Here is a 16094-nt window from a genome sequence, read left to right as displayed (position 1 = left end):
CATGTAAAGTCTAAATGATTAAACTTGCTTGTGATCATTTCTAGGTATGTTTTATAGTACACCTGTTGACATAACTACAGTAATCACCACAAGAGCTATTGCTAAACATAGCTCATATTAAAAAAACAACCTACCAATCATATCCAATGTGCATACACAACACTGACTCAACAAGCAACCTTAAATTCAGATGCTTGCTTAGGAAATTTTTCATATCAGTTTACAAGAATTTGTTCAATCAGCAAAAAGACCTAAGTCACCACGCCTCGTCAAAAAGTCACACAGGAAAGAAATCCTGTTCCTTAATTATTCTATATTTAGAAACATGGTCACAAACTGAAGGATATAGCACAGTCAACCATTTTATGTCTATTCGATGTGCTTCTAACCAAACGACACATTTGTACCTGGCTTCACAGAATCTCTGCTGCATGCGGAGGTCTGGAACGAAGTCCTGTTCACAATTCTGACAGAAGAGTCATCTCCATCATGCCTTTTCTTGTCTAATTTTTTCTCACCCTCTTTTGATCTCCTCTGCTGCAAGTATTTGTGACATTTAGTTGATTTTACTTGAACTTTGTAAAGTCATCAAGTTTGCCTTAGCTTGAGTTACAGTTAAGTACCTCTGCATCTGGAGCTTGACTATCAAGTTAATACAACATAAGTAGTTAGTATACCACAACCACAAATAACCAATAAAAACAGGACCAGCCAGTTAGAGATTTGTTATTTAATTTTATCTACCTTGTTAACTGTGCCATGTTTAGCACATATTATAGCCCAAGCAAGAGGGATTATATTCCATATGTTTCTAGACAACTGTACTTTTAAGATCTCATTATCAGAGCATTTCCAATAGTTTAAATCATCCAGCCCTATCTTCTAAAACTGAGTTTCTTCTAGAATAGGGCTAAAATCTTAAAAGCATTCCAATATTTTGTCTAAACTACGTATTATGGGCAAAACTAGGCAACACAACATCCAAAACACTTCGAGCAGACAGAAAGTAATTAGAAAAAATACACCTATATGATCCCAATAAAGGAAACACATTCACCTACACTGTCAAGTCCTGAAAGCCTTGTGATTCTTGCAAGAAACAGCTTGGCAGAGCTGGGCTCAGGTATCAGTACGGCAGGCAAGGAACATGCACTAGGCTTGCGTCTATGCAAAGTATAATGTACTGACCTAGACAAGTGGCTTAACTCCTTCTGATTACAGAATGCTGGACTAAATTCAAAGTACATCTGGCAGCAACATTATTTTCTTGGGTGGGAGGCCAAGGCATTTCCTGACCTCCAAAGCTAAATTATTAAAGCTTTAGGAGATGTGATCAAATGAATGCAAAGCTGCAAAGATCAATCATTTCTCTTCAAGCTCACAAAAAACATAAATGATGGGGAATAATGACAAAAAGACTGTCAAACAGTACACAGCTCAGGCCAAGCCCCTACAAAGACCAGAGAACTCCTCCTGGAACATAAACTATGTTTCTTCATATTACATCACCTGTGCTAACACTAAGCTAATAATCTCCCCACAGCTTCAGTGTTTAATTTTTCTCTTAGCAAGAAAACTACTAATTTTAGGTCTCTAGCCTTTGTTATCTTATGTCTAGTAAGGCATGCTTAGGACCTGATCTTACAACTTCCTCTACACAGGCTTGACCACAGTGAAGTTACCAGGTCTCTGCCTAGGGAGTAAGGTCCACCAGAAGGATGTGACTGGAGAACAGATTACTTGAACCTGTTGGAAACAACAACAGCCTTACAAATACAAGGGACACAATGTCTAACCACAGAGGGAAATGAGTTAATAATACATTTGATTTTTTTCCCCTGATTTTTATATTTTGAGGAGTTTGTCTATTTTTTTGTTTGAAAATATTATCCAAGTTTCAGGAAATTTATTCCCAAACAGGCACACAAAAAAAAGATGACAGATGTTTACCAAACATCTGTTTTACTTTTGACTGAAAGAGAACATTTCTAACATGAACCTTTCTTCCCTCTCCACACCAATACAAGTTCCTACTCTCTTACGGATTGTTTTCTACCTGTGGCAGGTCCTGGAAACCCTTCAACAACAGATGTGGTCTCATCACTTATCAGCCACACAGCTGATTACAGCCACCAGGTCTCTCTTAACGCTGGTTAACGGAAGCTGCCACGGGGCTCAAAAAAAAGCCCTTCCCACCTCCCCCCAAGCCCAAATAGTGAACGAAGGAAAGCATAGCTCACAAATGAATGGTCTTCCCCCCCCCCCCCCATGCTGCTTTCTGAGGAAAAAGAATTGAATTCCCCTCATGTTCCAAAAACGCTGCTTGAAAAATTGTATAAATTTGAACTGTAGAATTCCATGAACTTTTTTGAAATCTGAAGTTTGGCACATTACTACCATGCTCTTTAAATGCCATTCATTATCACTACAAGAACAGAGAGTGATTATTCACTTTTAAGAATGAACCAAACATATAAAAAGATTGATTTAAAATAAAAATTTAATTTTAATTAAAAAATTTTTAAAAACCCATGTATTTGCTCACCTTTGAAAGATTCTTACTCTCTTGTCTGATTGGATACGTTTGCTCAGCAGATTCACTGACTATTGCTGAACCATTAGAGTGTGTTGAGTTGTTAGAATGATATTGTGAGCCAGCTACAGGATATACATTTGAAACAACATCAGGTGAGTAAGAGCAGCTGGAGTATTCACGGAAGGCAGGATCTCCCAGAACACTATGTGATGGACATTGAGAAAGAGATGAGAAGTCGTCCCAGGGCAAATCTTCAGCATATACTTGTTGCCTAGATAAACACATCATTCCCTGGCTGAAGAATTTGTTTAACAAGAAAGCTATATTTCAAAAGAGAACTGTTCCATGTTACTTCAATTAAGTATTTACTCTCTCTTATAGACTGCTTTAAAAATAATTAATTTTGTTTTGGGAAAACATGCAGTTTAGCAAATATTTTAAAACACAGATGTTATCTGTTTCAAAGTTTCAAAGCTAGTCTGCTTTGCAGTTACAGTCCTCATTTCTGTTTAAGGTTATCAAGATTCTTCGTACTTATTTTCGGTAGGCTTTTTCTTGTGAAACAAATTAAAAGCACAGTATAACTACACGATACGCATTAAATACTTGACTGCAAAAATACAAACATTAAAGAGTAAAACCTGTCTTAAAATGCCATAATAACAAAGTAGAAGTACAGCATCTCATGGGGCATAAGACATGTACGAACTACAACACAGAAGTATAAGATAATCATTAACTGACCTGCATTTAACCATCACAGTTTATGAAAACACAACATGTCTGGGGCATGCCTTTTTCCTTCAAATGTATACTCAAAGTTCCCTTCCAACTTCCTCCCACGCTTTGTACAGAAACTATATGCCACGATCCAAATTTGATTAGGGAGAAAAGAAATTTCTCAGCTTAAGTTGCATTTAGTTTTTAAAGCTGTTCACCATGAAGTGGCCAACGTCTGAATCTTGGCTATATAATAAAAAAACAGAGAAACTTTCCCATCAGAACAAGAGACTTCAGGTAACACATTTCTTACTGCCTGTTGCAATTCTGATAGACTGTAGTCAAAAGAACTCTTACAATCATAGTTTATGCTCAGAGAAGGAAAGTAACAAATAAGAGTCAAAAAAAAAAAAAAGTATGGCTTAGTCCCAACAAGGCAAAACATTCATCAGAATATTGCTCCTGTCTGCCTTTTTTTTTTTTTTTTTAATGCTAATGCTGTGTTTTTTCTAATGCATAGATTAGGCCGTACTCACCTCAATGTTAAATTTCTATTACAAATCAAAATGCGTTGAAAATACTGAGATTTCCTGTAGGATAAAATGAAGGCCTACAATCAATGTGTTTGTTAAGGCTCTAACTGAACTTGTTAGGACGCACCAATAACTTTGCAGTAATTGCAGTCAATCCAATGCTTAGAGTTCTGAGAAGCTGGAAAGCAACTAGAGAACTACGTAACATCACAAGACTCGACTATTTCCTATCCTACTATGTAGGCTTTTTTCTAGCTTGCTCTGGGATTAACAATACTTTTATGAGTCTATCACGAATACCTTTTTTTTCAGGCGTTATTAGAAAAAACCTTTTGGAAACCTGTAGCATTCTTACTAAAACCGCCTTTCTGGGGATGCACGGGTTCTGGAGAGGAGATCCAGGAAGAGCCCCATACATTATTTAAATGTTTTACAGCATGAGAAACCTTCTTGAAGGGTCTTCCTGTTCCTTTTATATGACTATATTTACCCCAGACTTGTCATAACTCAACCATTCTTTCACCAAAGGACTGGATTCAGCTCCTTCCAGACAACAAACAAGCCATTACAGGCAACAAATCCTCCTTAATGCTCTGTAACAATACAGGCGATTGGGAGCAAGAGAAAAGGTACCAGATATATGCCCAAATAACATAAATGCAAAAACCTAAATCATGAAGACAATGCACAAGCATTTCTAGTTAGATTAACGTATCAGAGCTTTGACTTGACAAGAGTATTTCAATGTCCGAAACTGGAAGGTTAAAATCCACACCCCCCCTCCAAAAAAAAAATTCAGAAAATATACATACTTATCCAAAGATGGTTCCTGAACAAATGGGTAGCATGTAGTTAAGTACCTAGGAAAGACACATGCTTCTGAGGGTTCTGACCATGCCACGGTTACCGCCGCATGTTTTGGAACAAATGGTTTGACCTCTGCTGACAACTTGATGCCCTGAGAAACAAAACGTTTTTTTGGCTACGTGCATCTGGAGATTAATGTTGCAAGTGAAAAATACTCATCCTTGTGCGTTTAACTGTCATAGCAAAGTGTTAGTTTGGTCTCTTCTAACAAAACATGCAAAACAATAAAGCTCACCAAAAGACAATGGAGGAAAGAGGGAGAAATAAAACCAAGGCATTCTAACAGAAATGCAAATGCTCTGGAAAGTTACTTAATAACCACATTTATCATTAAATACTCACAAAGGTCAGTTACGGAGAGGACAGAGGCTTGCTTAACCCAAGATGCAGTAAACGCTAGTATACAAAGTCTTACTTTAGATTGGAACAATATAAGCTAAAACTCATAACATACACTAGCACTACCATAAAATCAGACTCTGGAAGCATGTAACAATAATGGCTTTGTGTATGTCTATATTTTAAGGTAGTCTGTCTGAATGAATAATTATATAGCCTTCTCATTTCTGGCACAACACAGATCTATTAAGACGGATTTTCCATTTGTTCTGAATTACCATCCACTTAAACTGGATATGTACATATGGAAGGACACTGAAATAAGACTCGAAGTATTTACTGCCTTTAGAGCATTACACAGCTTTACTCACCCTAATACATGCCACAAGTCATTCCTACAGTTGACTCTGTTTTTGGGGGTAACTGACACCCTACGTGAAAACTGGGATTTTTTCACTTGTCGAAGCAAACTTCAATAACTGAGTAACACACAAGGCTTTTGAAAATATTTGAACAGTAATTTCAATGCTTGAGCATATAAACTGGGCTCCCTGCATCCTCTAGTAGCTCTGCAGTCACCTGTATCATAAGCATTTGAAGAGCTCTGGCAGCCTAAAGTAAATTACAAATAACTGCAAACTCTTCCGTTTCTGAATCTACCACGCAGATCCAAACACACAATGAACATCCGCTGTAACAGTGACAAATGAAACGTGCAACAGGCACGGCTGAGTACGCTATTATATGAGAAACGCATAAGCTTGGGAGATAATTAAGGCACAGCATCGTTGAACAGCTCCTGGGAATACCTCATTCACTAAACACGTATGGTACCACAGGAGGCGACCGTGACTGCAGGCTCATCACTAACTTTAGAGAGCCCCGGGCCTGACCAGGAGGTCGAGTCCCTGTGCAACGCAACGCCACCGTCACCCGTCAGAGCTTGCGCGCCCATCTTTAGAGCGACCGGGACGCCCAGCGGTCCTCGCAGCAGGCTCTCCGCTCCGAGCAGGACGCGGTGTTCACACTCGAGCTCCCTGGAAGCGATGACGGCGCCTCCCCCTCCCGGGTGCTGGGAAGCCACTCGCCGCGCACCACCCTGCGCTGCCCCCGCCCCGGTCCTGCCCTCCCAGAAGGGGCTCCGCTCCCCTGCCCTGCACCAAGGGCTGACCCAAGGCGCGGGGCGCCTCACCCGCCCCGCCCCGCCCCACCTCGCCGGAGGTCCCGCCGGAGCGCTCGGCCCGGCGCGCGGGCAGGCCCCGGGCCCGGGGTGGCTGCGGGCCGAGGCGGGCCGAGGCGGGCCGCCCGCCGCTCCCGCGCCGGGCGGGGGAAGGCGGCTCCGCATCGCCGTTAGGCGGCAGGCCGGGAGGACTCGGAGGGGGGGCGGAGCGGGGGACCGCGCGGAGCTGCCGCCGCCCTTACCTCGCCGCCTCGGCCCGAACCCGGCCGCCCCTCCGCTGCCATGGCGCGGGCGGGCCGCCGCCCCGGCCCCGCCGCCCCCCGCTTCACTGCCACCTCGGCCTCGGCGCAGCGGCGCGCCGCGATGACGCCGCCGCCGGGGGAAGGGGGCGGGGGCGGCGGGCCGCCCCGCCCCGCCCTCGCCGCCCAGGCGCGGCTGGGTGCGGCGGAGGGCGGCCGCGTCCCGCGCCGTCCCGGCCCTGCGGCTGGGAGCCGGAGGAGGCAGCGAGCCCTGCCACCGCGAGCCCTGCCACCGCGAGCCCTGCCACCGCGAGCCCTGCCACCGCGAGCCCTGCCACCGCGAGCGGCCCCGGCCCCGGCCCCAAGAGGTACAGACAGCGCCGGGGGCTTGACCCCGCCCGAGGGCCGATGGCCGCCCCCCCCGGAGAAGGGCCTGGAGAGCACAAAGGTCGGCACTTGCAGGCGACAGCTCAGCAGAAAGCCTTTTAAGGACCACCAGTGGCAGCGGGGCATCAAAAGACAACACCCGGGACGCTGGTGCTGAAGCCCTGAGGAAAAGCGCGGCTTCAGCACAGCTCAGCAAGATTCTCGGCGATGGTTCTTCTAATGAAGGCGTCTGCTTGACACTCGGAGAGGCCCACGCTGAGGGGTAGGCATATAAAGTCTTGCACTTCAGCACCGAGAGCCTGTTACAGACCATTTGGCCACCACCGATACAGACAGCTCTAGCAGCTTTAGAGGAAAGACCACAGGGGTTATTTTCCTCACCAGATGTGGCAGGTTACTTACCTCTGTCCATCATTGTAACGGCCTTAATCACAAGCACACACTACACAGGGAGAGCCTGTACTTCGTCAGTTAAGCTACATGCAGACCTTCCTGTTGTTGTTGGTCTTCAAAGTCCTACACAAGCTGTAACACTAGCTTGCATTTGAAATGAACCAGACACAACCACTGGTACTATACAGAGTTACCCCAACACCAAATATACTGAAGCACCTTTTAAAAAAAAAATATGATCATGTGGCTGGCAGTATAGTGTTCCAAGAGGCCACAGTGACCATTTTGATACAATCTGTTACTTGTCAGATCAAGTCCATCCAGCAGCTTACCTTTGCTGGCACATGGCTTCCTAAAAAAAGGACTGAGCAGAGTTTCACTGTTAGCCCCGACCTTCCATATGGTGAGGAAACTGAATTCACACTGTCCTACAACCAGCTGCTGCTTTTGTCAGATGAAATACACTCAGCTTACTTTGACAACACTTCTGCCTACACAGAGTACAAGCTAGCTTCCCAGAAAAAAAAACAGGAAGCAAGACAGGAATCATAAAAATATCTCCATCATACATTAAGTACTGCTTAATACCTTCAGACAGGTTTATACCAAGTCATCACTGAATACCCTCCATTGGAAGGGACCCACAAAGATCAGGTCCCAACTTCTGACTGCACACAGGGCAACCTCAAAATTAAACCGTATCTTTAAGAGTGTTGTCCAAACACTTCTTTAACACCAACAGGCTTGGGGCCATGACCACATCCTCACGGAGCTTGTTCCAGTGCTTGACCACCCCCTCAGTGAGTAATTTTTCCTAACACCCAATCTGGACTTCCCCTGATGCAGCATTAAGACATTCCCTTGCATCCCATCACTGGAGAGGACACCCCATGAGAAGTAGGATGACAAGTAGCCATTGCAGAATAATTAATCCCATTATAACCTACAACAACTACAGAGTCCCATAATTTGAGCATGGCAGAAGCTACTCTGAGTATTGACTACCACTGCCAGCTTCCTTTCCATGTTGCCTGCAGCTCCCAATTCAAATCAGGGTTAGGAACTTCAGCCTGTAGGACAAAACAACTCTTGCAGAGAAACAAGAGGCTCCCCAAGTTAAAAGTACCTACTTCAGAAAAAGATTAGCATGTTAGACATGTTTTGTCTGGTGAATTAGAACTCTGGACACTTAGGTTTTATAAAGCATCAAACCCAGTTTATTTCTTTATGCCTACTACTGAACAAGTGAGGCACTGGATTTGAACATGCTACACTTCAGCAGAACAGCTGAGTGCAAAATTTACTTAACACAGGTAACAAGTGATCCTCTAGTCAGAACATGCCACACAAAGTTTAATTAAAAAAGTAACTTAAAAGCCAGAGGCACTTACAGTAACAGTAAAGAAGATATTCATCACTCTTAGAACAAGATAGCAGCCTACTTGGAATTGCATTTGACTGAGCGTTGTTGCTGTGAATAATACAGCTCATGCACAGGTATGGATGCATGTTTTGTACATTTTAAAGTATTCACTGAATACTACCAACTTATATACACTCATATACATAGTTCCAGAAGATTTAAGAGAAGATTTATAGACAATGGTTCATTTCTGTTCATCCTTTGGAAGAGGTCTTCTGAAGAGAAGAATATGCGGTTCTGTGGAAATAAAATTGAACAGACTGTCAGTCTGTCCCCTAAGTCTTCATTACAGGGATTTCTTCCATTTAAGTCTTGAACAATAGTTGAAGCTTGCTGTCAAATAATAAACAGATTAATATGGCCCCATATGTAGTATTAACAGACCAACTTTGCAGTAACCTTACAACAGTCAAACAGGTGCTTTTGAAAGTTTTATACTGGTTGGAAGTATCATAAACTTAAGACACTTGCAGGAAGGAAGTACTGGAAAAAAACAGAGTATTTTTAGTTAGTACTGGTACTAAGTCTGTCTCTCCACATTAGGCTATTTGATGAGCTTTGTTACTGTAACTTAGGCTAACAAACTGCTGATGATGCTTGACACTATGTACCTAACAAGCACAGCATCAAAAGGCACTTCAGTTAATACAGCCAGCTTACATTATTATTGATCTGACTTAATTGTAAACTCCTCCAAAAAAGCCTGAAGTATCACAGGTGCCCAAGTAAGGGGAACACTGGGAAGGTTATACCAAATCCTTTACCTGGTTCTTCAGAAACTTGGAACTCCACGCTGCTGCAATTCATCTATCACCAGTTACTACTGACAAGCCTGACAAAAAAGTCATCTTGAATGGCTGTTTTCAGTACATCCTAGTTGACAGAGTTTTAGGACTTCACATCCCATTAATTGAAAGACTGGTTTTAAGTGCTGCTTTTAGTAGGCTGTATAACTAGAGTTCAAACTATACTGTAGACATTTCAGAGCATTAATACAGGACCTTGTCTACATGAGCATCTATTAAGTTTTTGTACAAAAAGTAGGTGTGCCAGCTTTATGATTTAAAGATATGCTGCTACACAAATTTTGGTTCAGTCACTGGGATACTAACATTATTCAAGAGCTCACAAGAAGCCTATTTCTAGAGGCAGAGGTAGGGAACAGTTTCCCATCTGGCATGTTTTGTCTACTTACTGGTAGACCACACACACCAAGGGCAAGGCTAGCATTTTGCAGTTCTGGGAGCAGGATGTGAACATTTAAAATAAAGGCTGTAATGTTTTCTTTGCTGACAAATGGCTAAAACAGCAAGGAGAAGAAGAGGAGCCTAAACATTCAGTAGTGAATTCCAGCTGGATTCCACAGCAGGAATAATTACACACTACACACTTCAGCTGAGCACCAAACAGTTGACATTTTAGACTCTTTTGTTCATCTAATTCTGTTCAGATTCGCTTACCTGGCTCATGGATCATATAGTGAACCCAGCCAAGACTTTGCTGAACACCAAGTCGTCGCCACTCCTCTTCAGACATTAGATGGGATTTTGGCACTTGTTTTGAAAGTTCTCTTGGCAGCATCACATGCCTGTAGAAGTTTAATTATTAAACACATACTACATACACCAATGCCTTTGTACACCAGAAAACTTGCACAGACCTACACTGAAAGACAGTAAGTTCAGTTATGAATACCAGCATTCCCTATAAAGGAGCCTAGGGTGCTGACTGATAGACACTACTAATTGGATTATGAAGCAACTGTCCCGGAATCCAGTTTTAAAATCACATTGTCTGCTAAACGTTACATCTGTAATGCAACTGTATATTGAAACAGTCAACCTACTTCCTAGAGGATATTAATGCCCCTGCATGCTCCAACCATGCTACTTCTGTAGAAGTATGTGTTGCTAGCAATTGGCCGTCATATCAGCTATTTGAAAAATAAGGACTTTGGGCTTTTAGAATGATTGATAAAGTCACTCTCTATTTTGCGTTTGGTAACCAACAGTGTATTTTCCACAGAGACGAGAGTGCCGATTTAAAAAGATGGCACACTAACACCACTTAAGAGCCTGATCTGTCAGCTGAGGAGAAACATACAGCCTGCTCTCCACGTTTGCAAGCTCCTTTACCACTTAATAGAAAGCAAAGCATTCAATCTTGTTTTCGAGATCCTAAGAGTCAGCTGGTAAGAGGGACCCTCAGATCTCTACACAGAGGAAGAAAAATCCCGGTTTGTAGTAGGTGCTTCCAAGTAAGGCTAGAGGACTGAACTTCAACAGTATCCGTTGCAATCCGGAACCGACTGGTGCTACAACACAGCTTTGAAAACTAGCTGATAGAGCACCGTCTGGAAAGCTTGACAAAATACATTTGTTAATACTCTTTTGACCTGACCTTATGAACCGCCTTCAGAGCTGACGCGTTAATCAAAATGCACGCCTCGCCCACATTCACAGCTCGGGCTGAGGCAGTACAAGGCCTTACTCTCGGCTGCCTAGAGCATTCCGAACGCAAGGGGTTCGAGTTCCCCGTGTCAGCTCCTGAGGGCATCTAAGCGAGGGCGGCGCAGGGCCCGAGGCGGCCCCGACGGCCCCAGCCCTCCTCGCCCGGGGAGCGCGGCCGCCGCCGGGCCTCGCGCCGACAGCGCTAGCGCCACCGCCGGGGCAGGTGGGGCCGCCCGCCCGCCCCCCGCACCCCCCGGGTCTCGTCGGCAGGGGCCGAGCGCTCTCCGCCGCCAGCCCTGCCCAAACCCAGCTCCGCCGCAGCCGCTCCGCCCCAGCCTCCGCTGCTTCCTTCGGCGCCCGCTGGCTGGGGCTTGCGTTGCCGGCTCACCGAACGGTCGTCCGGGAAGGGCCAGCCGAGCGCAGCGTCCCCGTCACCCACCCGCCCCCCCAGCTGGTGGAAAGGTGGACAGCCCCGCAGAAACCCACCACGAAGCGGCACGGCACGGCACGGCGCGGCCCCTCCCCGCGGGCTGGGAGCCCCTCTGGCCCCAGGGAGGCCAGGGCCACGCTCACCGCCGCCACCGGCGGCGCTTACTCCCCGAGGGCGTCGCACAAGCCCCGGGAGAGGCGCCTGCTCGAGCCGCCCCCCTCCGAAAGGGCCGGCAGGAGCCGCCTTTCCTAATGCCTCCGGCCGGCCCTCCCGCAGCCTCGTACCGGTACTCGTACTGCTCGTCAAAGTACTTGTCGGAATAGTAGATTTGCTTCTGGGCCATGGCGAGAGGCGGCGAGAGGCAGCGAAGGCGGCGGCGGCAACGAGCGGAGCGGAGCGGACCGGACCAGCTCTTCCCACGGGCAACCGCGCAGACTAACCGCCCGCTTCCTTCCGCGCCCCTGCTCCGTTTGAATCTAACAGCTCAACTCTAATTGGCGCTGCCGGGGCAGCCAATAGCGTGCCGCGCCGCCACGCCCTCCGCGCCGCCGCGCGCCGCCAACGCTCGTCCTCCCACCAATCGCGGGGAGCGTTACGTAAGGGGGCGACGGTTGGGAGAGCGGCGGGGCGGGGCTGGGGCGCGCTGCGCAGGGGCGCGGTGATTGGCCAGCCGCGGCCGGGGGCGGGCGGTTCTAGCAGTTTCTAGGCCGTACGGAGTGTTGGGAGCGGGGGGTGGGGGGAGGTCAGGCGTTTGTGGCCGTTAGCGACCGGTACCCTGCGCGTGTCGTCATCTGCTTGGCGCGGCCCTTGCCGCGCAAGCGGCTGCGGTCCCGGGTGTTCGGGGGAATCGCTGATGGCAGGCAGTGGGAGGGAGCCTCCTCCGGCTTCTTGATCAAGCTTCGGGTTTCAGTTAAACGTGTGCCTTGCCCCGGTGCCACTCCCGTACCCCGTACTCCGCGGCCGGGGAGGGTTTGTGGACTCGTGGTGCCCTGGGCCGCGGTTACTTCACAAACGTGGCTGCTCCCCTCGCTTGAAAGGCTGTAGCATCTGTCACACCTCGCGTGCTACTTGCTCTGAGTGCTGGCAGAAAATAAACGTGGGGTGCAGGCGGGTTCAGAGCCGTGTGGGGTCTGTGGGCAGGATTTCACCGTACAAACATCCTCACCCAGCAACACAGCACAGTAAATAACTTTCACGGTAAAGCCTAAGTCGCAGCTTGCCAGGACTTGACAAGAGGCACTGCAGTTCCGAGGCTATGAACGTTATTTTTGGCATCAGGCTTTTTCAGTACGTAAACGCTGAATTCTGTGCTTTCCTAAACTCCAGTGGTAGTTCTTGGGTGTAGTTGCCCTGTGATATGACATAAGCTTAGTGGGAATGTTGCCAGAAAGGGCGATCTCAATCTCACTGTTGCTTTCTTCTTCACATTCTGTGCCCCCTGCCTACAGTGTGCTGCTGTCTCTCCTTGTTTGGCCTCTGCAGGAAGAGAAGACTAGTTTAATTTTCTACTTTCACAATGCTACCAGAAATGCAGGTATTGCCTGTGGTGATGTAATACATCTGTCTGAAAACTGTTCTGATGGGGGAAAAAAACTCAAAGTCATGTGAGGCACGAGTGCTGACACACACGCGTGGGTAGGGATCATTGCTTTTAGTAGCATTGTTTTTACTGGTACTGCAGCCTGATATCTTAAATGCTAAAGTTTAAACTGTCTCATGGCTTATAGCCGTTAAAAGGAGTGCTCATCATAATCTAGCAGGACTATTTTTTTCTTAGCTGGTCTGCATCTTAGGGCATGTTGACACAGGTCACTCACAGGCAAAACAAAGCTCAGTATTTTTGTACTGGTGTAGTTAAATATGTGAAATTCTTTTCATTTACAAAGATCCTCAGCAGGAATATCAATTTCAGTATAATCGTACAAGTACAAGCCGCCTGCAAGTTTTCTAAGGCATTGGTTGGATTATTCAAAACAGACTATGTTTTTGTTAGCTTAGTTCCGGGCAGCACAACTGTTATTTTTGAATTCTTAAGGCAGAGAGTAAACAATAATTTCTGTTAGGAATGGTGTTGTGTAATAATGGAAGGAAAGCTCATACCACCGCAACAAAAGGGTTAGGCTGGACGGAAGACGTTTCATCTGTGCGCCTTCTTTGTAACCTTTCAGCTTATCTCATGCATATTGAACATAAGAGAAAATTGACCTTTATGGAAGCCTATGTGTACACCTCCTTTGAGTTCACTCAGAAGTGAAAGCCTGGAGTCCTTTTAAATCAACTTTTCCTTCTATTGCAAATACTCATAGCAAATCATAGTTTTGAAAAGGATTAAAAGGATTCTTAGGCAGATATGCATCCAATTCCCTTTGAGATCCCTCAAATTATTTTGAAAATCCTTGTTGCTCAGGATTGAACAACTGTATTTGTCAGGCAACTGGTAGAGCTAACAAAGTGATATACTGGTTTTAGTAATCCAGGGTTGAGCTATCTTATTTAGTACCAAAGTGCCATTTCAGCTTCTTCTTTCATAATTTCTTTTCCCTGGCAAGACTTAAAAAATTGTTGAATGATAAATAAAGCAAGAGTACCAGGAATTTGTTAAGTTCTGCTATTAATTTGGTATCTTTTTCCTAAAACGAAAATCTTAACGTTAGGGATATTGTTTGTGAAATTACTGAAGTAAAGTAATAAGCTTGCTAAATGGTTAGCTTGTTAAATGGTTAACCTTGATCATCATTTCCAGGCACATGAACGACAAGAAAAGCATGAGGAGTAGTCAGTATGGATTCACCAAGGGGAAGTCACGCTTGACCGACTTGTTAAACTTCTGTGATGAAATGGCCTGACAGAGCCAGGGAGAGAGCAGTGGTTATTGTCTACCTAGACTAAAGTAAGGCTTTTGACACTGTCTCCCTTAACATCTTCGCAGAGAAGCTGTTGATGTATGGGCTGGATGGGCAGACAGTGAGATGAATGGCCGGACCCAGAGGGTGGGGATGAGTGGGGCAAAGTCTATTTGGAGGCCAGTAACTAGTGGTGTATCCCAGGGGTTAATACTGGGTCAAAGTCTTCATTAATGATCTGCACAATGGGGCAGAGCATACCCTCAGCAAGTTTGCAGATGACATGAAAGTGGGAGGAGTGGCTGAGGTACTGGAGGGCTGTGCTGCCAGGTATATGGGCTGCAGAAACAGGCCAAGGGGAACCTCATGAAGTTGAACAAGGGGAAGTGCAAAGTCCTGCACCTGGGGAGGAACAACCATAGGCACCGGTGCATGGTGGGAACCCCCCAGCTGGAGATCAGCTTTGTAGAAAAGGCCCTGGGAGTCCTGGTGGATACCAAGTTGAACATGAATCAGCAATGTGCCCTTCAAGCATAGAAGGCTGGTGGTATCCTGGGATGTATTAGGAAGAGTGTTGACAGCAGGTTGAGGGAGGTGTACTTCCCCTCTGTTCAGCACAGGCGGGGCCACTGCTGGAGTGCTGTACCCAGTTGTGGGCTCCCCAGTACAAGAGAGAGATGGACATACAGGATAGCGTCCAATGAAGGGCCACAAAGGTCATGAATGGACTGGAGCATCTCTCCTAGGAGGAAAGGCCGAGAGAGCTGGGATTGTTCAGCCTGGAGAAGAGAAGGCTCAGAGGAGACCTTATCCATGTATATAAAAACCTAAAAGCAGGGTGCAAAGAAGACAGAGCCAGGCTCTTTCCAGTGGTGTCCAGTGACAGGACCAGAGGCAATGCCCACAAACCAAAACATGGGAGGTTCCTCCTGAACATTGGGAAACACTTTTTTACTGTGAGGGTGACGGGGCACTGGCAGAGGTTTGCCCAGAGAGCTGCTGGAGTCTCCATCCTTGGAGATCTTCCAAGCCATCTCGACATGGTCCTGGGCAAAGGGCTTGAGCAGGGATTTCAGACCAGATGACCTCCACAGGTCCCTCCCAACTTCATCCATGCTGTGTGATACTGTGCGAAACAGGGCTCTTCAGCATTTCCTTCAAAATATTGTTACACACAAAGGCTGTGGCAGTCACACTGCAAAGAAGGGAATAAAGTGTTTTGCATCCATTGTGGAAAGAACAAAAATGCTTAAACTTTGTCAAGGCAGCTTTGGGGTGGGCTTTAGGAAACATTTCCTAGCAGTACATAATTTAATTATCTAAGGACTAGAATAAGAACATTTTAAAGAAAATTTTAGAAAAAAAATACATCCTGCACGAATGTTTTAAGTCCAACTGTCCTGTCTGTGATCAGTGATTTCTTTGAGGCTTGCTTTCTGTGGTTGTGTCAGTTATGCTTTCCCATTGTAACTATTGAGCTGTAGAACAAAAGTAATTTTTTTTCTCCAGTGCTCTAGAATGACCTTTTAATTTGAATTGTAATACATTTTCATTTTCAAAGAAGTTAGTTTCTGGAATTAGGATTATTAAGTGGTGGATCTAGATCCTGACTCCGAAGCTTCTGAACCAGGTCAGAAGTGAATGAAACCACAAATACCTACTTTTATTAAAGAGAAAAGGTGTTGACTAGCTCTTACCATACACTCGTGCCTCAGCATGTTGAAGGCATATATAGAGGCATATATCAAAGAAAT

At 45.7% G+C, this 16094-nt stretch overlaps 2 protein-coding genes across 5 annotated transcripts in view; both read right to left on the bottom strand.

The window, feature by feature from the left end:
• SECISBP2 (SECIS binding protein 2) overlaps positions 1 to 6544 on the bottom strand; it is a 41232-nt gene extending 34688 nt beyond the window's left edge. For 2 of the 4 annotated variants that reach the window (XM_069775838.1, XM_069775840.1), the window contains exons 1-4: positions 6418 to 6544; positions 4602 to 4747; positions 2546 to 2738; positions 408 to 537 (exon numbers count right to left, since the gene is read on the bottom strand). In XM_069775838.1, the coding sequence (XP_069631939.1) occupies positions 408 to 537; positions 2546 to 2738; positions 4602 to 4747; positions 6418 to 6459 (511 nt within the window). In that variant the 5' untranslated portion in view covers positions 6460 to 6544. Of the gene's footprint in view, positions 1 to 407; positions 538 to 2545; positions 2739 to 3792; positions 3847 to 4601; positions 4748 to 6417 lie in introns of all 4 variants that reach the window. The other 2 variants (XM_069775837.1, XM_069775841.1) reach the window with 2 other exon arrangements.
• Positions 6545 to 8388: 1844 nt separating this feature from the next.
• On the bottom strand, positions 8389 to 11972 carry CKS2 (CDC28 protein kinase regulatory subunit 2). The gene is made up of 3 exons (XM_069775914.1): positions 11782 to 11972; positions 10078 to 10205; positions 8389 to 8854 (listed from the first exon to the last, which is right to left on the bottom strand). The coding sequence occupies exons 1-3, from the start codon at positions 11838 to 11840 to the stop codon at positions 8802 to 8804; spliced, it is 240 nt and encodes a 79-aa protein (XP_069632015.1). The 5' UTR covers positions 11841 to 11972; the 3' UTR covers positions 8389 to 8801.
• Positions 11973 to 16094: the final 4122 nt, after the last annotated feature.

This window comes from Haliaeetus albicilla, chromosome Z (assembly GCF_947461875.1).
Source record: "Haliaeetus albicilla chromosome Z, bHalAlb1.1, whole genome shotgun sequence".
Taxonomy (NCBI): domain Eukaryota; kingdom Metazoa; phylum Chordata; class Aves; order Accipitriformes; family Accipitridae; genus Haliaeetus; species Haliaeetus albicilla.
Note: the sequence above shows the minus strand (reverse complement) of the source record. Positions and strands in the feature narration are given on the sequence as shown.